The sequence below is a fragment of the Triturus cristatus genome, chromosome 1_2 (genome assembly GCF_964204655.1).
Source record: "Triturus cristatus chromosome 1_2, aTriCri1.1, whole genome shotgun sequence".
Classification (NCBI taxonomy): Eukaryota; Metazoa; Chordata; class Amphibia; order Caudata; family Salamandridae; genus Triturus; species Triturus cristatus.
The window spans coordinates 100,030,489-100,052,209 of record NC_140580.1 but is presented as its reverse complement, the minus strand read 5'-3'; the positions used below and the strand labels follow the sequence as shown (position 1 = coordinate 100,052,209).

Sequence of the window (21,721 nt, the reverse complement as noted above, 5' to 3'; positions counted from 1 at the left end):
CCTGTTATTGTATGTACATCAGGTTTTACATGGATACAACAAAGGAAATGTATACATCTAGCCAGCTATGTCTGTTTTGGCAATCCAGGCAGGGCCGCCCTCTGTCAAAGCAGGGCATTGTTCATTGGCTGTCCGCCTGCGTCACTGTCTGCCACAGCAAAGCTAAGCACCTGCTACTTGATGGAATGAGGGCGCATTCTACGATAAGTATGTCCATGCCACTTCCAGATATCGGCTGCGCAGCGTAGTAGAAAAGCAGATCCACTTTCACTGAACACTATTGCCTGTATTTGAATGCAGCAGCAGACTCGTCAGTGGGGCAAGACATTCTATGCAACCTATTTCATTAGAGTGAACCTCCTTTACTTGTATTTGATGCAGTGCCTGCTATTCCAATCTATGAACGATCCAGTGCTGGAGAAGAAATACTTGCCGTAACACCAGTTCACCATCATTAGCTTCCAGAGATTAACATGTGACTGTTCAGAGGCTTACCCAGTGGCGGCTCCTCCGCTAAGCCGGAGGAGCGCCGCCCCACTACTCTTAGAGCAGGAAAAACAAAATGATAACGTTGTGATTTTCATATTTTTTGTAGGTTTGGGGTTGATTTAGGGCAGGGTGGGGCTGGTGGCACAGGGGGAGGAATGTTTTGCACACTCTAAGGGCGCATTACCTTTTGGCTGGCCCTCTTGTGCACTTTGCATGTTCCCCACCAGGCTGTGCATTACAGCCTGGTGGGGTAACATGCACATGCTCCCTGTCCCAGTCTGAGTGCTGAACCACTGCGCTCAGACCAATCACAACGCTGCATTGCAGCGTTGTGATTGGCTTAAGGGAGCCTGTGTGCTTCCTGCTTCCGGCACTCGCTGGAGAAGGAGACACGACGGTGGAGAGACGGTCATGGCGGCTGTAGAAGGTAAGTGGTTTTTGGGATCAATCAGGAGTTATTTTGAGGCATTCATGGGGGTATATCACTTGTGTCTTGAGCTCTGTTACACTCTTGTTAGGTAACCGCTCCAAGGGTAGGCTGGTCGAGCAGTCCAGACTTACTCCATTGGGTGGTTGTAGATTGACAAAGTGCTGACACTCAACTCAATTTACAGCCAGATCAATCATTATATAGACATAAGGGAAGCGTAAAGCAATTACAAAAATGGCACAGAAATCGAGATGTTTTGAGCACCTAGGCCAAAGGTGTAGACACAAATGTATTTCCACACTTCTACATTAAGGCGGTATATTAAAAATAGTATTGGGACTTATGGACAGTGTTATGCTATAGAAGGATTGTTATATCTCGTCTGGCTTCTGCCAAAATTACAGGTTCTAGTTCTCTTTCTGTGGCTTTTGTTATAGTCCCAGCACAATGGAACTATGCGTTTCCTATGATATGCCTGCCCTTTGTTCCAGTTTCGCAGTGGGCCAAGGTGCAAGCACAACTCAGTAAGCTTTAGTCCAGGAAGCTGCCTAAAATGTCAGAGCACACCAAAAGATACATCATCAAAGTGTAACCGGGATTCTCAACCACATTAATGTAGTTTTAAGTGAACTAGACTACTGGTATTACTTTGGTTGGTGATCAGAGATGCACTGGACACAGTTTTCTCAAAGACTAGTTACTGCTAAAACTAGTCAAATTCTCATCGATATTTAAAATGGGTTATCACCCACAGTTGGTCCATTCAATCCCTTGTGTCTGTATCTTGTGAACGGCAGGCTATTGGAAATTGTGAGTAGCAATGGCACCCAGAGGACTTGTAGCAATCTCTAGCCCACTCCACTGTCCCCTCCACCTGGTTGCCACTATTATCTGGTGGTCTACTATTCACAGTTTGGCAGTTAGATGTCCCTGAACCCATAAGTGCTATTAAGATGGTTCGAACTATTCCAAAGTTAGGGAGACAGGCTTCAGCCAATAGAATATGAACATAAAACTGAAGGTGAAAAGCCCTCGCCCATATGGAACGGAAGTTATATAGACTCACAAAATAAAGGATGCTACTGCTACATCCGAACAATACAGGCACGCCTCAGCAGCAGCCCTGCAGATCCATAATCTTCTTGCAAAGAGATGTCTTCAGCACTGTTCTGACCAGCTGGAATGGCAAGTCCTAGTGATGATACCCGAATTGCTTTTTGTTCCTGTGGTCAGGAACCAGCTGCCTTTGACAGTATTTCTCTTTGTCTTCCTCTTCCTTTTCCTCCTCTTTCAGCTTTGGTCACAGTAGAAGGGCATTTTCCTGGCTTGTCTCCATCTTTTGTGAAAACATCACCTTCCAGAGAGCCTTCTCTGGGTGCAGCAAAGCTTCTCTAGAAGTCCAGGTGAATCCAGCCTCCTGACTAAAGACCACCTGCATTTCTCACTGGGGGAAACAAAGATTCTTCCAGTTTGGGTGGCAAGTGATGTGATCAGAACCCCACCCAGGGTTTCTTCTCAGACATGCACCAACTTAAAGAGGATTCTGCAGTGAACCAGTTGGTGGATTGGGCATCACACCAATTAGGCTCCTTGAGTGTCAAGTGATACTTTTCGAGGCAGAGTTGCTAGGCTGGAGGACCAGTTTCAAATAGTTTGTTGTTTCATGCAGAACACAAGGCTCAAAGTGTATTGTAGCAAAAAACCAGATGGGGTGAAAGTGCTATGTGTTTTATTTCTGAGATGCAGCCCCAAAAGTCGCTGGGAGAGGTGTACTCTGTGCGGGGGACAAATCTCTTCTTAGGCTAGGACATCTTCACTGAGGGCATCGTTCATGCTACTCTTGTCCGTGCGTACGATATTATATGAAGGGTATTTATAGAGCGCAGCAAATGCCCGAAGACGTCAAGGCACTACGGTCACAATGATAATGATCTACCTACGAGTAGTGAATGCACTGTCTAGCAAAAAAGAATTTGTGTGAAAAGCCAGGTCTTCAATGCTTTCCTGAAGGGGACGTGAGCTCTAATGCCGGCCAAATGACTTGGCAGCGAGTTCCATAGTCTTGCTGCTGCTTCCAAGAAGGCTCTCCATCCCTATTTCTTCTTCTGAAATCTGGGCATTGTCACCAAATTGAGGTGAGCAGAGCAAAGATTCCTACCAGGTGCGTAACCATGAAACATAGCCTTAAGTCCTGCTGGACAGCTCTGATAGAGGGCATTATGCACTAAGCAGACAGATTTGAACATAAATCGTTTTCTTATGAGGAGCCAGTGAAGGTGCTGTAGCCCATTGTTCACTGACCGCCGTTTGGGAATGTCCAAGGTGAGCCTAGCCAGTGCATCCGGCACTAGCTGTAATTTAGCCTGGGTGCTCTTGTTGGTATCTAAATATAGGGCACATACCACATGTATGGTCAAAAACGTATGGTCAAACACACACTCATTAGAAAGAGGAGGCCCCCAGTAATGGGAGATTAGACAGATTTTCTTGTAGAAAGTTGATTGGTTCACCTCTCAAGGGTACTCGTGAGGATTGTGCCCCTCACCACAATCTTAGTTGCCAGACTTAGACTTGTGATGAGGGATTTGCCACCATTTACTGTGGGTGGAACCTAGTCGAGCAAAGTCTTTCTTGTTGTTGAGCAACATTAAAACTAATATGCCACGTTAGTTCGCATGCGTTTACAACGCATGCCATTACAACGCGGTCATTACGATGACTTCATTGTTACATTGCATACCATTACAATGCAACTTGCTGTAGGGGGCCACTGGATTTTGGAATAGTATAATTCACTATTCCAACTCCAGCCTGTGCAACAGTAGGGAAGGTGTTGGATTTTGCCCTCTAAAGCAAGTCGTTGTTCCGACTTGTGTCCTAATGGTATGCGATGTAACAACGCAGTTGTTGTAACAACCGCGTTGTAATGGCATGCGTTGTATTGCATGTGTGGTAAACGATGTTTACCCATAAAAACACGTGAAGCCTGATGTTGAGTTCATTGGAGAAAATACCACAGCAATGGAGAGAGTCAAAAGGCACAATTGTTGATTCTGTGTGAGGGTTTTAATTCCTAAAGCAACGGTAAAGCACCTTCTGTTACGGCGAGAGTAATTTTCCAAAGAGCCACCATTCTCTTCCTTATACATGTTTTACCTGTTAGAAGAACCATGCACTTGCATAAATAAGCGTAGCTCTTCCAAGGCATATTTCAGCATATATGTTGAAGTATAGAACATTGCATGCATGTTCCTCACATGCAAGCTTCAAAATCAATCCCCCGGGGATTTAGTCTTAGTGTAAGCAGTTAATATACGCGTTAAGTCCCACTCCGTTTCTGGGTTTAATGACATTGCAAGCGATAGGATTTGACATTATGAAACCCATTTGAAACTAGATTTCCTGTTGTTTGAGTGTGACTAATAACCTCTTAAATCCTAAATGATAGAAAAAATCAGCTGCAGCCTTTCCCAAAATATACCATGGGAGAATTATTCTACGGAGTCAGATAGTTTACTTAGGCCTATATGTATGAAAGTATTTTGCATTTCTTAACGGTCTGAATTGCTATTTTGAGCCATTACGAACTGCAAAATTGCTTTTCTTAATGTAGAAAGGCAAATGTGGCGTTGCAAAATGCGATTTCTACCCTTTAGAAATTACACTTTGCGAATCGCAAAATAGGAAATCGCAAATAGGGATTTCCAATTTGCGAATCAGAAACCGCATGTACATAGCATTTCATAATTGTGACTGGTCGCAAAAAGGGTAATTAGGAAATGCTATTACCATCAACTTGGATCTGATGGTAACCAGGTGCAAACTTTAAAAAGGCACCAAAAATGCATCTGGATCATTCCCAATGGAGGCTCTGGACATTCAGGCAAGGAAGATATGGATAAGTGCTCCACAGGTAAGTGCAAAGAAAAATATATATATATTTGTTAGGGCAAGGATGTGTTTAGGGTGGGTGTGGATTTTTTGTTGGCAAGGGTATTTTAAGTGTTTTGGGTGGGTATAGGTTTTTGGGTGGCTATATAGTGATTATACTTATCTGGTAATTGTTTTTGCCATGTATATACCTTCACCATGCATGCCCTTCCAACGGAAAAGTACAATAATGTAAATATTTTACTGGTAAGTATAAACCCTTCTTATGTGTGTGTATATGTGTGTATATATATATATTCACTTAAAAAAACCATTGGTTTCACACATGTTATAGTTAGGTGGACATTTCACTCGTAAAAAAACAATGAAATTCCCCCGTTATAGTTAGTTCAGATAACTATAACTTGCGCGCCCGCAATCCACTGCTCATGACGTCACATATTACATCACTCATGACATGGTCAGTGGCATCACTCATGACATCACTGATGACATCATCCTTTTGATAGAGTGGCGGTCGCGCGAGTTATAGTTATCTGAACTAACTATGAAGGGGAATTTCATTTGTTTTTTACGAGTGAAATGTCCACCTAACTATAACATGTGTGAAACCTATGGTTTTTTCAGTGAATTTGTATGGTATTTTAAATGCTAAGTTATGTATTTATTATTATATTTTTTATATATTTATTTTACAATAAACTACGTATTAAATGTTTGTTTTTTTTTTAATGGTTTTTCACCGTACGCGCACCCCGCGATTTTTTTAAACAAAATTAAAATGTTTTTTTCTGCCTTCGGGGTCCTTCAGGGACCCCCTGACAAAGGCTAGGGGGTCAGGAACTCTACCCTGCCCCCTTTTCACGTTCGCCACCTTCCTTTTTCACTCTCGCACTCAAAACAAACAAAATGGCGGCCGACACTTCCTGATTTCGACCGATTCGAACGTTGACTGACATGTAACCACCAATCAGAATTACGCTCGCGCACGGTGCGCGGCTATAGATATTTATGTACTTTCTCAGAAACTACTGAACAGATTGACTCCATATATGCAAAAGGCACATCCCGGACCTGAGGACTACCTCTTTGCCAACTTTCAAGTAAGGTTGTACCTTCGACTAAAGGTCCTATGGGAAAATGCATGGGGAAAACGCGTTTTGGGACCCCCCTTTTTTCTCGGCCCCCGCTTGACGAATCCCCCCGAGACTTTCAGGGTAGGAGCTGAGCGGAGCGCCCCATTAGTTTTGAAAATTTCGCGAGGATTCGTCAACCGGCGCCAAAGTTATTCAAAATAGAATTTTGAGATTTCCTATGGAAACACGGTCCTAACTATAGCTATCTACTGGAGACCGCCAGTAGATTATATATATATATATTGCCGAGATGACATTACTACTGCCTGCAACCAACCGGTCCGTGAACAAGAAGCAGGAGCTTTGAAATGCGTTGGACCTCTTTGAACTACATTGAAATAAAACCCGGTTGCAATGAATTAAAGGACCCTCTTTGAAACTTGGGGGCCCGCTTTGTGTTTTTGAGTGCATCTCTGCAAGTGGCAACTTCCTTTTTTGAAAATAATACGGCCAGCCTCGGTCGTGGAGCTTGCACCGCCATATACACAATGGACTGCAGCGAAATACTTGCATCTCGCTAAAGCAGATAAACAAAGTCATGCTTTAAACTTAAACCGGATTTCACTTTCAAACCTACTGGAGGATGAATACTAATTGAAACTATGGTTTTTTGGCAGAAACGCTCATTATCCTACAAGTCCCAGGATACCTTCAAGACTGAATATTTGAATCAAACCCACCTGGGGGTAGTCAACTACTATTTAAATGAGGGGCTTGCCGAGATGACGTTACTACTGCCCGCAACGAACCGGTCCGTGAACAAGAAGCAGGAGCTTTGAAACGCGTTGGACCTCTTTGAACTACATTGAAATGAAACCCGGTTGCAATGAATTAAAGGACCCTCTTTGAAACTTGGGGGCCCGCTTTGTTTTTTGAGTGCATCTCCGCAAGTGGCAACTTCCTTTTTTGAAAATAATATGGCCAGCCTCGGTCGTGGAGTTTGCACCGCCATATACACAATGGACTGCAGCGAAATTCTTGCATCTCGCTAAAGCAGATAAAAAAAGTCATGCTTTAAACTTAAACCGGATTTCACTTTCAAACCTACTGGAGGATGAATACTAATTGAAACTATGGTTTTTTGGCAGAAACGCTCATTATCCTACAAGTCCCAGGATACCTTCAAGACTGAATATTTGAATCAAACCCACCTGGGGGTAGTCAACTACTATTTAAATGAGGGGCTTGCCGAGATGACGTTACTACTGCCTGGAACCAACCGGTCCGTGAACAAGAAGCAGGAGCTTTGAAACGCGTCGGACCTCTTTGAACTACATTGAAATGAAACCCGGTTGCAATGAATTAAAGGACCCTCTTTGAAACTTGGAGGCCCGCTTTGTTTTTTGAGTGCATCTCCGCAAGTGGCAACTTCCTTTTTTGAATATATATATATATATATATATATATATATATATATATATATATATATATATATATATATATATATATATATATATATATATATATATATATATATATATATATATATAGTCAGGCTCGCCATCGAGACGAAAGCACTCGACGTCGAGAAGACGCCGTTTGCGTTCAACGGTGAGGAGAAGCGGTACGAGGTCCACGCACGGCTCGACGTCGAGGACGAGATCACCTGGTAACACTTCTTCAGTGATTACGATCTCCAGTCGTGGATCTAGGAGAGCGGGACGCTCCCCCTCGTTCACTTCGGCCTCTTCACGGAGTAGACCCGCAAAGAAGAGAAGGGTGGACGGAAGTCCGGACAGGGCTAGTCCGGGTTCTCCCACAAGGAGTGATGGGAGAGAGTCTCCAATGGACCCCCTGCCGCTGCCTCTACCGCGACTGCAGCCTCAGCCGCGGCCTCAGACGCCTCCCACGCCTCCTCCTCCTCCTCCACCTGACCCCCGGCTCCCAGTGGCGCCTCCTAAGCGACCTACGCCACCTCCGCCACCACCGCCTCCGGTGCCACAGCTCCCGCCTTCTCCTCGGCGGCCAATGGCTCCTAAGAGACTGAGATCACGCTCTAGATCGCGCCGGAGGTCACGGAGCAGACAGATCGTCCACTCACACAAGGCATGGACGACGGAAGTATAGATCTCGATCCAGAGGCACGAGGTATTCGGACTCTTCTGGCACTGGACGGCTTTCCCCCACGTTATCGGAAACGCCGCCTACTAGAATCTCGCCAGTGGATGATATTGCCACTTTCCAAGATGTTCTGATGAGAGGGGCGGCAAAATTGGGAATCTCAGTGACAGTACCAGTTCCCCCTACCTCTGTGATATAATCGAGACTTTACACAAGGCGCATCTCTCACGCCCCCTCCTCCCTTTGGTTCCAGGTCTGGAGGAACCAGCCATGGAGGTCTTCTTGACACCGGCCGTGGTGAAGTCTGCCCCCTCAAGGTTGCAAAAGAAATACAGGGCCCCTGATTCGGACCCGGCGTTCCTCAGGGTGGACCCTCCCCCGGACTCTGTCATTGTGGTTGCGGCTAGGAAGCAACATGCCACGTCGCCCTCTTCCACAGCTCCTCCGGATAAGGAGAGTCGCAAGATGGACTCCTTGGGGAAGAGGATGTGCTCTACGTTGGCCTCGACTATGAAGGCTGCTAGCGCCTCCGCTCTGCTGGGTCGCTATGACCGATCGTTATGGGACTCCCTGCAACAGTTTGCTGACTCCCTGCCTAGGGATAAACGGGAAGACTTCCAGGAGGTGTTGAATGAGGGCATGATGGTCTCTAACCAGATCATCAGTGCAGCGGGGGATGTGTCATTGCTGGCGGCCCATGGGTACTGTCATGGAGTACACATGAGGAGACATTCCTGGCTGAGACTTACTTCTCTAAAGCCTGAAGCGCAGCAAAAGATTGCTAACTTGCCTTTCTCTGGCACGACGTTGTTCGGGTCTCATGCGGATGACGAAATGGCCCGCATGAAGGCCGAAGCAGAAACCCTGAAGGCCGTGGGGTTGGAAAAACCCAAGGAACAGAAGAGATCATTCCGTTCCTATGGCAGGCGTTATTCTAAACAACGCGGCCAAGGGCGTCAGTCTGGTCAACAACAACAACACCAACAACAACAACAGTTCCCGAGGCAGTCCTTTCAAAAGCGCCAGAGGGGCAGAGGCCAGCATCAATCCTCGTCGGGGAACAAAGGCCCGGCCGGGTCGAAGCCCTGAAAGGTCACTTCCCCCTCATCCGTTACCCGCTCCGGTAGGGGGAAGTATTCAATACTACCTGGCAGAGTGGAGAACAATAACTCAGGACAAGTGGGTGCTGAATATTGTTTGCAATGGGTACAGTCTTCGTTTCACCAGCCCGCCTCCACAGATTCCACCAGTGCGCTCTCCGTTCATGGTGCGGGAGCTCCAGTGGGAGGCGGACGTTCTGTTAAAGAAGAAGGCGATAGAAACTGTTCCTTTGAGGCAAAAAGGAAAAGGTCTTTACTCAAGGTTCTTTCTCGTCAGAAAAAAGGACAAGAACGAGTTCAGGCCTATTCTAGATCTGCGTCAAGCAAACAAGTGGATCCGCAGAGAAATGTTCCGTATGTTGTCCCTGCATCAGATTTATCCTCAGTTGCATCGAGGAGACTGGCTGTGCGCCATAGATCTGCAGGACGCTTACTTTCATGTGCCGATCGCACAAAAGCATCGCAAGTTCCTGAGGTTTCTGGTAGGCAACAACCATTACCAGTATACGGTACTCCCGTTTGGTCTGAAGTCTGCACCAAGGACGTTCTCCAAGTGCATGGCAGTGGTGGCAGCACACTTGCGGCAGAACAAAGTGTTTGTGTATCCATACCTGGACGATTGGCTGATCAAAGCGTCCACGTACCAGGAAGCCCAGTGTCATTTCAACAGGACAGCTGCCTTGCTTCATCGCCTGGGACTGCACATCAACATGTCGAAGTCAGTGCCGATCCCTGTGCAGTGTCTCCAGTACTTGGGGGCCTCAGTCAATACTTTGAACGCAAGCGTGTGTCCTTCGGAGGAGAGACGCTTATCTATCCTTTGGAAGGCCCTGCACCTCCTCTCAGCCCACTCTCCTACAGTGAGGACGGTGTCCTCTTTACTGGGGTCGATGGCTTCCTGCATCTTTCTCACCCCCAATGCACGTCTGCATATGAGGCCTCTGCAGGAATGTCTGGAGGATCAATGGGACCAGAGGCGGGGGCGTTGGGAGGACACGATTCATCTGTCCCAACACGCTCTACAGTCTCTGAAATGGTGGTGCTCCTCAGAGAATGTCTGCAAGGGGACTCCCTTTCACAAGGATATTCCGGTCCAGACCATAGTGACCAATGCGTCTCTCCAGGGCTGGGGAGCGCATTCGGGCCCTCTTCAGATTCAGGGGATATGGTCACAGACGGAGATGACTTACCACATCAACTTTTTGGAACTCAGAGCAGTACACTTGGCCCTGAAGGCGTTCCATCCCTCCTTCAAGACGAACTCCCTGCTAGTTCAGACAGACAATACTACTACCATGTATTACCTCAACAAGCAGGGGGGCTCCCGTTCACGCACGCTGTCTCGGGAGGCACAGACGATCTGGAATTGGCTGGTGGCCAGGAACCTAACGATCACGGCAACCCATCTGCCGGGAGTGCAGAATGCCCAAGCCGATGCGCTCAGCAGGCTCGTTCAAGAAAATCACGAGTGGGTGCTAAACGACGACGTGCTAAGAGACGTCTTCGCAGAGTGGGGCACTCCGGATATCGATTTGTTCGCTACGGCAGAAAACAGCAAATGCCGCGACTTCGCGTCCAGGTACTACCAACCAGGGACACTGGGGAATGCCCTATGGATCAGCTGGTCCAACAGCTTTCTCTACGCCTTTCCACCCATTCCCCTGATTCCGGCGGTGCTGATCTAGCTGTCGCAATCCAGAGCCAGGATGATCCTGATTGCTCCGGAGTGGCCGAGGCAATGGTGGTTCACCGACCTTCTTCACCGGTCTGTTCTGCCACACCGGCGCCTGCCGTGTCGGCCGGACCTTCTCACGAAATTCGGAGGACAGATGGTTCACCCCAATCTCTCGTCCTTGAGTTTGGCAGCATGGCTCCTGAGCTAGTACAGTATGGACACTTGAACCTACCTCAGGACTGTATGGAGATCTTGAAAGAAGCGAAGAGACCGTCTACGAGGACTTCTTACGGCTATAAGTGGAAGAGATTCTGCTTATGGTGCACGGCAAAGGACATTGACCCTACCTCCTGTAAAGAAGATGTTATTTTGCCTTATCTGCTGCAGTTAGCTCAATCTGGGCTTAATTTTCAGTCTTTTAAAGTTCATCTCGCAGCTTTGACTGCGTATAGAAAAGGTCCCTTCCCAAACCTCATTTTTTCAAATCCCTGTGATTAAAGATTTTTTGGAGGGTTTGCGTAAGGTGTTTTCCCCTGTTAGATGACCTTCTCCACCATGGGAATTGAACGTGGTGTTGTCCAGATTAATGAGGGAGCCTTTTGAGCCTATTCAAAAGGCTTCTCTGCAGCATTTGTCCTGGAAGGCTGCCTTCCTTGTGGCCATTACATCGGCCAGGAGAGTAAGTGAGATTCAGGCTCTGTGTTGTCAAGAGCCGTATACTGTATTCCATGCTTCTAAAGTGGTAATGCGTACTCATCCTAAGTTTTTGCCTAAAGTGATATCTGATTTCCATGTAAATCAAATGATAACTTTGCCTACATTTTTTTCAGCATCCCTCCTCTCCGGCGGAGAGGTCTCTGCATTCGCTAGATGTGCGTAGAGTGTTGAAATTCTATCTAGATAAGACAAAAGACATCCGCAGGTCGGATCAACTGTTTGTAAATTATGGTTCAGTAAGAACTGGTCTAGCTACCTCGAAACAGTCCATCTCCAGATGGATTGTGTCCTGTATTCAGCTTTGTTATCAGAAAGCTAATAAGACGTTAGGGGGTAAGCCTACAGCGCATTCGACTAGGGGCAAAGCAGCGACTACAGCTTTGCTTAGGAATGTTCCAATTGCTGACATTTGTAAGGCTGCCACCTGGAAGTCGGTCCATACGTTTACAAAGCATTACTGCCTGGACTCTGATGCTAGGGCAGATGCGCAGGTTGGACAGGCTTCGCTGAGGAATTTGTTTGCACAGTGATTTGTTGGTGTTCGGTTTTTTACTCCACCGCTGTTTGTTGGTTGGGATGGGCTTGCCATTCTATTCATAGATTATGACTATACACAGAGATCCCCTACTACAGAAGGAGTAGTTTCTTACCTGTAACTCCAGTTCTGTAGTAGGGGTATCTCTGTTATAGTCATAAGCGACCCTCCCTCCTCCCCGGTGGAGTAACCTGACAGTATCAGGCCTGTTGTTATACACCTTCAAAAAGAACTGAAAGTAACTTGCTTTGGCTGTGCATCCTGGGATACCGGGGGGTCTCTGGAGAGTTCCTTAAAGGCACGGTATCCTTCTTAGCAGACACATAATGACAGCCTATAGGACTTGTCTGTCCACCCCTTCCTCTCTATTGTTTAAAGGGATTTTGGTGAAGGGAGTGTGATACAATAAAGGAACATGTCAGATGTGAATAAAAATGACATTTAAACTTTATTTTGGCTTTTGTGTTCACTTCAGATGAAGTGCTGGCCAGTGCAGCCATATTGTTATTAGGCTGTATTATTTTGTCTGTCTCTTAAGTGTCTTTGCAGGTTTGCAAATGCAGGACAGCTTAAGAGATGTTTTGATTGCTCTGGGGTCCCCGCACATGGGCGGGACTAACCATAGATTATGACTATAACAGAGATACCCCTACTACAGAACTGGAGTTACAGGTAAGAAACTACTCCATGATGGTGACGCCACCACCGTAATTGTTAGTGCAATGTTGGTGTGCCATCATGTAGCCATTGGGCTTTGCAGTGATGATGTCACGGGCAGAGGAGGCGAGAGGTTTTGGGGTGGGGATTACTGTCGGCAGATTGGGAGTGGCGTGGGTATCTGGGAAGGTGGAAGGATCTGAGCTGCGGGTGAAGCGACAGTGGTGGCTGGTGAACGACCCTGCAGTTGAGTGAGGAGAAGGGAGGTAGCAGTTGTTGCGGCGTCCAGGCTTCAGAGTTTGGCGGCAGAGCACCTGTATGTGTGGTCGGATGGCCAGAGTTCCTGACGCTGGGCTCAATCCAGGCACAGACAGGCGCAGACAGGTTTGCCTTTGGCGCCTGTCACTTGACCTTTTGACCTACACTAATATTCTATAGTTATCTGCTTCAACAAAAATACATACTTGTTCCCAAGGTATGTAATTGTAATGCTTTTTACATTGCCGTAGAACATTCTTATAAAGCCAGACCTATTGGCATTGACAATGTTTGTTTTTTCTGTTGAGTTCCCTGATATTACCACAAGCATTGCCTGTCGCATGCACAAATGAGTGCAATCACCCATACCTTCCATATTACCCTTACAGTGTGTCTTTACACGTTAAAAACCAGCCTGATTTCCGTAGAAGAATCTGGCAGTAGCTCTAAAACTCCTCCAGAAGATGCTTTACAGTGCCTGGAATTGTGATTTGTGTAGCCTGGATGCTCTATAAATGTGGTCCCCAAGTCAAAGAGATCCAGTCTTTTATAAGTAATACACTTACACTTACCGTGTTTTAAAAAAAATATGGAATTCCATAATGTTTATTTCTAGTTTGAAACGAAAAAAACTGTAGCACAACGTGCTCTTTGCTGTATGTACATTTAAATGCAAATAGTGCTCAGTAATTTTGTCAATATTTAGAATGAAATTTGTTTTGAGACATTGGTCAATATTTGGAGCTGTGCTGTAATCATCCAGTTATTCTATTGTTCTCTTTCAGGGGTTTAGGCCCATATGTGTATATTGTGCAATTTCCAATTTTAGGAAATCGCAATTTAGCGATTTCCTAATAGCGATTGGAAATCCGTAGGAATTGTTATTAGGAAATCACAAATTACATACATTCCTTTTTGCAATTACCAAATAGCGATTTATACGGATTCGCTATTTGGGAATAGCAAATTTGGAATTTCATAAGGACCTTAGCTTCTTTTATAACAAAATTGTAGCCCTGACTTTTGTTTTGTGCTTGGCGGCTGCTGTGATGTCTTTTCTGGGATTTGGGGTCTGTTCAGGTCCTCCTGTCTACGTAACACTGATTGATTGATTTGATGATATACAGACTACGCTGACACCCAAGAATAGGATGTCATGGCGCTAACTGGTGACCTCTGTAAACAAGCAGGATTAAATGGAGAAAAGAGGAGTTTTCAGTTGTTTGCAAACAAAAAAGCTAAGCCAACTGATGGAACGAAAATTGACCAGGAGATCATTCCAGGATTTAGTGGCAATGACTGAAAAGATCCGGCCGCCAGACTAGGTTTTAAGAAATCTAGGAATTTGTAAGAGATCAGCAGAACTCGAGTGCAGTGTTCTGTATGCAGAATAATGACTGAAGAGGGCAGACATATTGTGAGAGGCGGAAGTGAAAATGGCTTATTGATCCAAACAAAGAGTTTTAAAAACTCCCTGTTTGTGAATGTGTAGCCAATTCAGAGATTTAAGGTATGTCGTTATTCTGGTACATCTGTTGTGTCCTTGGATTATGTAATCTGCTACGTTTTGTATGCTTCGTAGTTTCATAATAGAGTAAGCAGGAAGGCTACGATAAAAGGTGTTAAAATACTCGAGACACAATAAAATGTTAGACTGGGCAACAGTTCAGAGTATCCTGGCAGGGCGGCGAGGAACTTACGTGGATGAGCAAGAATTAATTATTACTAAGTTTGTTGACATGAACAGTGAATGAGAGTTGAGTGTCAAAGATGGACCCCAAATTGTGCACTGCTCCAGCAGGAGGAGGTGGAGGGCCAAGATCCGCAGGCCACCAGGAGGACTGCTGCCAAACACAAGAATCCCCATTTTATCAGACTGAGATACCAGGTGTTGGCGTTCATCCTTGATGCAACTGCTCTCACTCAATCCTTGAATTGGGGTGGACGGATCTAGAAATCTCTGAGATGCTAAATAAATTGCAGAATGCGGGCATAGACGTAGAAGCTAAACTGGAGCGATAGAATAAGGGGGCAAGAGGAGCCGGGATGATGTTAAAGAGAGTGTGGTTAAGGGAAGAACCGTACAGTGAACAGGTGTGAAAGAAGATTGAAATGGAGGCAACGTGACCAAGACCAGAACACCACAACTTAGTATGACAGTGGTGCCTGTCGCAAAAATTACATTTCAGAGTGAAAACGCACTACAATGTGATGGTTTTTTTCCCCAGTAAAAACATGTTACGTAAAGGAAAACTGAGAGCAACTTGACAGGCATCCAAAAGAATGGAGGAGGGGGTTTTCTTCCAATAGGTGATGTAGTCTGATCCTGTATCTCATAAATTAGAATCAAATAACTCTGTAATTCTAAATTGAAAAACTGAGGACCACTGTGTGGGAGGGCGGGGAACTCAACAAGATCTGCAGGTAAAAAGAAGCAATAGACTGCAGACCATCACCCCTACGGTCTTTCCAAACACCGAACAGCAGAGGTGATGTGTTTGATGCCAAACAGGCTTCTCAGTATTCAAACAGTAGCCTTCTTCATCAGAACAGGTTTCCTGGTCAATCAAGAGTGCACTTCTGGATACAGCATGTTTTTCTAATCACAACTCATTCGTTTTCTTGCAAACCGCTTTGAATTTACTGAGCACATTGAAGTTATATATACTCTTTTGTATTCGCAGTTTCAAAAACCCCAGAGGTTATGGACCTTGCTCACATGGAGGGGCCAGGCTCCATTAATTATTGGACAGTTATGTTACTCAATGTCCCAACTTCAGTCGAGATTCTAAAACTGCTGTTGAAATGAGCTTCATTGTTACCTGTGGGAGTTGAACTGGGTTTAAGTGTGACTGTTCAGCACGCTACTAAACACTTCTTGTTGACGATTCTCCATCCTCAGGGCAAAGAATGTATGAGGGGTACAGTCTCTATCTATAGAGGGGCCATCTCCAAGGAGAAGGGAGACAACGTTATTTCTGGAGTGAGGAACTATTAATACCGGGCTTGTCTTTGGACTCATTCATTTATTATACCACATCTGTTCTTCTCTGATTTTTGATATGGTTGTAAGAGCTTGGAAAATTGATTTTGTCATATGTATGGGTGATTTTTTCTTTTCTGCCCAGAGAATACAATAATGATTCAACAAATGCCATTATCATTCCCAGGGTCACCATCCAACCATAAAAAAAGACTGATAACAACAGTAGGCCTATCTTATAGTAGGCCATAAAATGAAAAAAACTTCACACCCTACCCGCCTAGTCACAAACAGCCTTTGATGAGATAGGGGGGGGCCATGATCAGCCTGAGTGTCTGTCCTCCCGTTTTGATTGGCTGAAAGGTGTCTAGTTAAACTGCTTATTAAAACTGCTGTTTGAGTTTTTTATTTTTGGTTGTCTGGAGTCCAACAAGTGAGAGTAAGCTTGTGTGCATAGAGCAGATAAGGAATGCTTTGAGCTCCCGGAGCTATTGTATATAGTTCTGTGGTCCAATGAGGCACAGGCAGCCTGAAAAAAAGTGGTTCTCTGTGGGCGGGTATAAAATTCAGCCTCTTTTCCAATCTACACTTAGCGTGGATTTTGGCAATTTTTCAAAGCAAACTTGACTTAGCAGGTGCACTAAAACTTACCCCATTGGGGTCTGTTGGTAGTTTAGCAAATAGTTTTGCCCGACCCTATCATGTGGACCACTTTTAAGAAGAGTGATGTGAGTCAACATCACAGGAAAACTTGGCTCATGGACACTGTCAACCCATTATCCACAGAGGGGACCCCGCCAAACAGCTTTTAATGACCTAATAGTCATGGAGTAGGAGACTATATGAACCCTGTTCACGTGCCGGGTGCCCCGAAAAGATTGCCTGTTTTTCTAGAATTCAGAGTCTGTTACATTGATCCATTCCTCTTTTGTGTTTTTTTACCTGTGGACAAATATGTTGCCATTTTAACAGGCACAAATGTAGACCATGCAAGCCAAATTACTTTAGTAACCGCCCAATCCATCGACCACCCAAAAAGTATTACCAGTGTGACAGGCTGGCTACATCCTTCTCAGTATTCTGAAGTTAGTCCCATATAGTAGTTTAGGTTATTATGTTATTATAAAACACAGCAAAGCGAACTGTGGTAAGCTTGAAGGGGCGTTTACCAAGAACAATAGGAAACTGTCCAAACGCAGTTGAAATGCAGTACATTATGAAATCTAGATAAATGGATAAAAATGCAATCTTATCTAAAACCACTTCACAAACTTTAAAAACATTCTCATCTATTAAAAATCCGATCCTCACTCATTAACTGTCCCCCTTAGCACACCTAGAAGGCAAAACGGCATCTCTTTCAAATGGAGTTGGGACTTCGGTCTAACGAAAGAGCAAGAAAAATAAAGAAAGCCAAACAAAAAAGAAGGAAAGTTAGCGTATGTTTCAAAGTCTTTTCACAACTTCACCTCAGCAAATCCAGCTCATTTTACAGGTAACGTCTTGAGTGAGGGGTAAGGAAGTGCAGGTTCAGTGAAGCTGCGTTTACAAAGGGCATGTACCCGGAACCGCAAGCAAGGGTTTCATATCCTGGCTTTGTCATGGGAGCGGGAGTTAAAATATGTTGCAGAAATCTGAAAGTAACCACAAAACGTTGTATATAGTGGCTGGTTGGGTACTAATGTAATTTGACATTATTATATTAATACTATTACAATACTGATTAATTGTGAATTGTTTTTATGTTTAAAGTTTATTGTACCTCCAGTCACCTTAGACTCAGTTAGGTTGAATCTCGCATAAAAGTCTCCTTTTGCTGCAGTGAATCTGTTCTAAGGTCACATGTGCCACACGTGTATTACAGATCCTCAAAATTATTTTCTCAATGTATTGAAATGTTAGCTTCAAACCGTTAACAATTAGGTCAGCGGTTAATGGTTAACTACGTCATATCTTACATCCCGAGTGGCGGGACTTGCTTTGGACAATTGTTATATGTACACTGACAACGTAAGTAGCCGTTATTCATTCGTGCGCATTCTTTGCCAGTCTGGATGAAGCTTGTGAAGTCAATAATATGAGAATCTACAGAAATTGAATGGAGCCATTGATCTGGGGGTGTGCAAGGCCGGGCGGGCAGTTCCACTATGGACACTGTTGCTCCTCTGATGAGACTCCATTCTGGTGTACGCGGCAGGTGGTGGTGGACGAGTCAGAGCGGGTGAGTAGCTGTGCCACCACAGGGTCAAAGATGCATGTTTGTGCAGGTCTCCCTCTGGCAGTCTTGGTCCAGACCTTATGCAATGCTCATGATTGACAGTGCATTGACACTCACCGCTGCCTCTTTCGATTACAGGGATTTGAAGCCAGAGAATATCCTGTTGGATGACTATGGTAAGTGTGTGATAGGCATTGGGATTTAAATCCCCTGTACTGACTTCACTTGACTGTGTTAGTTCTAAGGTTTTATCAGCAAAGAGTGGCTCATACAGGTATTTCTTCGGGTGGACCAGGGCTAGAAGCACACGTCATGACAGATAGGGACGACCAGCCTACTTCAGTCTGCCTCTTGCCTGGCTGCTCCCTAAATATAAACCTTTTGGGTGTGTCAATAGCTTTTCTTTTGCTTATCATGTACTGTTGCCACCTTTTTCTTTTGCTTTCTTTCTCGTTTTATGTTCAGGAATCTATAGCCTGCTTCCATCACCACTTTGGTTTTTGAAGCATCCAGATGAGGGCTTAAAATAATTGCCTGCTGGTGCAGGCAGCAGATATCATTTATTGGGAAGAAGTGTTTTATACCATTTATCAATTGTGAAAGGAGAGTACCATAGCTCTTATCCTTCTCAATTTATGCATCTGGAACATGGAACAACATCCAGGACACGCAAGAGTTGGCCCCCATTGTTTCTGCAGATCACTGGAGCTCTGAAGCCTCAGCTCTTCAAGGAGCCACTAATAAACTTAGAGAGGCCTGCAACACCCTTCCCCTGGGAGATTAAGCCTTTACAAACTGCTACTCTATCCTGGCTTTGTATTTAGTCACAGCCATCTTTTCTTCATCATCTTACACCTTGATGCCTCAAAGCAGTGGCAGCCGGCATGACTCATGAGTGGCAAGGTGGGGGGGAGGGGGGAAGCGAGGTTGCGCAATGTAAAACAAAAAAATAAAATGTATACACTTACCTTACTGCCGGGTCTCACGTCTCTGCTCCTTGCTCCTGCTCTCCTTGTGGGACAGGAAGCCAGGAAAAACAGCCAGGCTCCCACTGACCAATCACAATGCTACAATGCAGCGTTGTGATTGGTTTTGAGCATCCTGGTTCAACGCTCAACCAGGAAATGGGGGCCTAGGATTGTTCTCCACGCAGGCTGTAATGCAGCCTGCATTGAGAACAGGGAAAGTGCGAACAACTGGTTTGGGGGGCCGACCAAACAGTCATTGCACACTAAGGAGTGAGCAGACCACTCCTCCTCTGCCCTGGTCCGTGAGCAGAGCAGCCCCGCTCTCCCGCATAGGAAACATAAAATAATAATAATTTAAAGGTATAATCTTTTTATATTTCCTTTACACTGCTCAGAAGCAGTGGGGCGACGCTCCTCCACCATAGCAGAGGAGCTGTCACTGCCTCAAAGAACAGTGTTCGCTTCAAGGTTCATGCTTTATAAGTGCTTGTACATACATACATACATTGCTTAACCACTCGTAAGCACACTTCCTGGGAGGAAATCACGAGCGCAGACCTCTTGTCGTGCCAGCAGTTTTATTTATTTACAATCCCCATAACGGATGTCAGGACGGGTTTCGGCCGTCACAGCAGCCTTGGTCACCTGACCACACATCCGTGCAGACCCGGTATTTAAAGTGCAAATGCAACACATTTTTTTACTTTTCTGTCATAGACATAGAAAACATGTATACACAAAGAAATACTATATACATACATACATTGACGCGCATTTACATTCCTTATGTGTCTCATTTGCTGAAGATTAGACTTGTAGCAAAAAGTTTATCTCATTTGGTGTAGGTGTACTTTGTGGACAATGGGTATGATTCCCGTCCTCCAGGAGGACTAAACACTAGTGTTGAGGCTTTTAAAGGATCTCTCCAGGGTACCATTACACTTCAGTTTCTGGAGCCCTTCCACTTAGACTTAAACAGCTGTTGTCATTTTGTGCGTGCTGCCCATCCCAGATATTGTCTAACAAGTGAGCATATGTCTGGATCCTAAAACTCAGCCTCAGAATTTTTTTTTCATTCAAAAGATTTAGGCTTTGCCTATTCAAAAATACAGAGAGAAATCGAACTGAAAAGGAACATTTGTTGTTGACATCAATGTATACCGTCAGGAATCAGTAATTTGCCATTTTGTGGGCTGTATATTTTGCTTCTTTGAGCTCTGCCAGCTTTCTAAGTATGTGGGTCTTATGTTTCCCCATGACACTGCCCCTAAAGACAAAGTACTCTGTACTAATGTGGGCCATCACAGTGGTCTTCAATGGTGATTCTAATATCTTTTGCTTATGGCATATTCTTCAGTCACTCCCTTATGGACCTTCTGATATTTCTTCTGTAGGGCATATTCGGATCTCAGATCTGGGCCTGGCGGTGAAGATCCCAGAGGGTGAAGCCATCCGTGGGCGTGTTGGGACGGTGGGCTATATGGGTAAGTGCTACCTTGCCCTACACTTAACTATATTGCTCAATGTGACTTAAATAGAATGCTGGCTTCTCTGTAGAGCTTACGGCAAGTCTTCTAAAGTAATTCCACAGCCAACGTTCTCTCTTCTTTGATTACCAATAGAGAATGAGCCATCAAAGCGATAGCATTCTAGTTTTGAAACTCACCCTATCTTGGATACTGGATTTTATTTTGCTTTTTTCCTAGCTCCGGAAGTCCTAAATAACCAGAAGTACACATTCAGCCCTGACTACTGGGGGCTGGGTTGTCTGATCTACGAAATGATTGCGGGGCAGTGTCCTTTCCGTGGGAGGAAGGAGAAGGTAAAGCGAGAGGAGGTGGACCGACGAGTCCTTGAGACCGACGAGGTGTACTCTGAAAAGTTTTCTGAAGAGGCAGAGTCAATCTGTAAAATGGTAAGGACTGTTGACTTTATGGTTTGTGTGGAGACTAGAAAAAACAGAGATGGGCTGCCCAGGTAATGTCTTAATATGAAAACAGAAAGGAATTGAGGTTTAATGATGGTTTATGAGCTTAGAATTTCGGGTTCCTCAGGAAGGGTTAGCATGGCTTTGGCGTCATGACTTTTCTCCAGATCTTCAGTAAGTTGGTGGTAACTGGGCATAAGAGTGTCATTTACAACATATTTATTTTTTGTTTAGAGTGAATACTCACCCCCAGCGGTTCCATAGCAGTTAAAGAATGACTGGTTTGCTAAATATTGGAAGAATGTAGGGCCCAGGTTCATGGGTACTATTGCACTGCTCTGCGCACTCGACGTCAAGTATCAGATTTGGCTCTGACTCTCCAAACGGGTGGTTCAGCAGTCAAGGCTTACAAAACAATGTGAGAAGGGTTTGGAACTCGGGTACAGTATGAAGCAAAGTAACCACCCTCAATAAAGTTCACTGTCCAGTCAAGACTATCTCTTTAAAAGCATGTGTGCCTTTTTTAACAGTGGCAAAATGTAGAATAATCTAAATTAAAACAGATTTTAAAAAAGCGGGTTAGACCACTATCTTGTGCCAGGGTATAGACCCAATGATTAGACTGGCATTTATGGGGGTTTTATAGTTGTTTATCTATGAAAAGAGATTGATAAGG

The 21,721-nt window shown here is 44.9% G+C and overlaps 1 protein-coding gene across 1 annotated transcript in view; it reads left to right on the top strand.

Annotated features, from left to right (window-relative positions):
• Positions 1 to 21,721, top strand: part of GRK5 (G protein-coupled receptor kinase 5) — a 481,725-nt gene that overhangs the window by 405,143 nt on the left and 54,861 nt on the right. Inside the window, exons 10-12 of the mRNA XM_085602911.1 lie at positions 18,289 to 18,326; positions 20,513 to 20,602; positions 20,825 to 21,033. Of these exons, the coding sequence (XP_085459037.1) occupies positions 18,289 to 18,326; positions 20,513 to 20,602; positions 20,825 to 21,033 (337 nt within the window). The remainder of the gene's footprint in view (positions 1 to 18,288; positions 18,327 to 20,512; positions 20,603 to 20,824; positions 21,034 to 21,721) is intronic.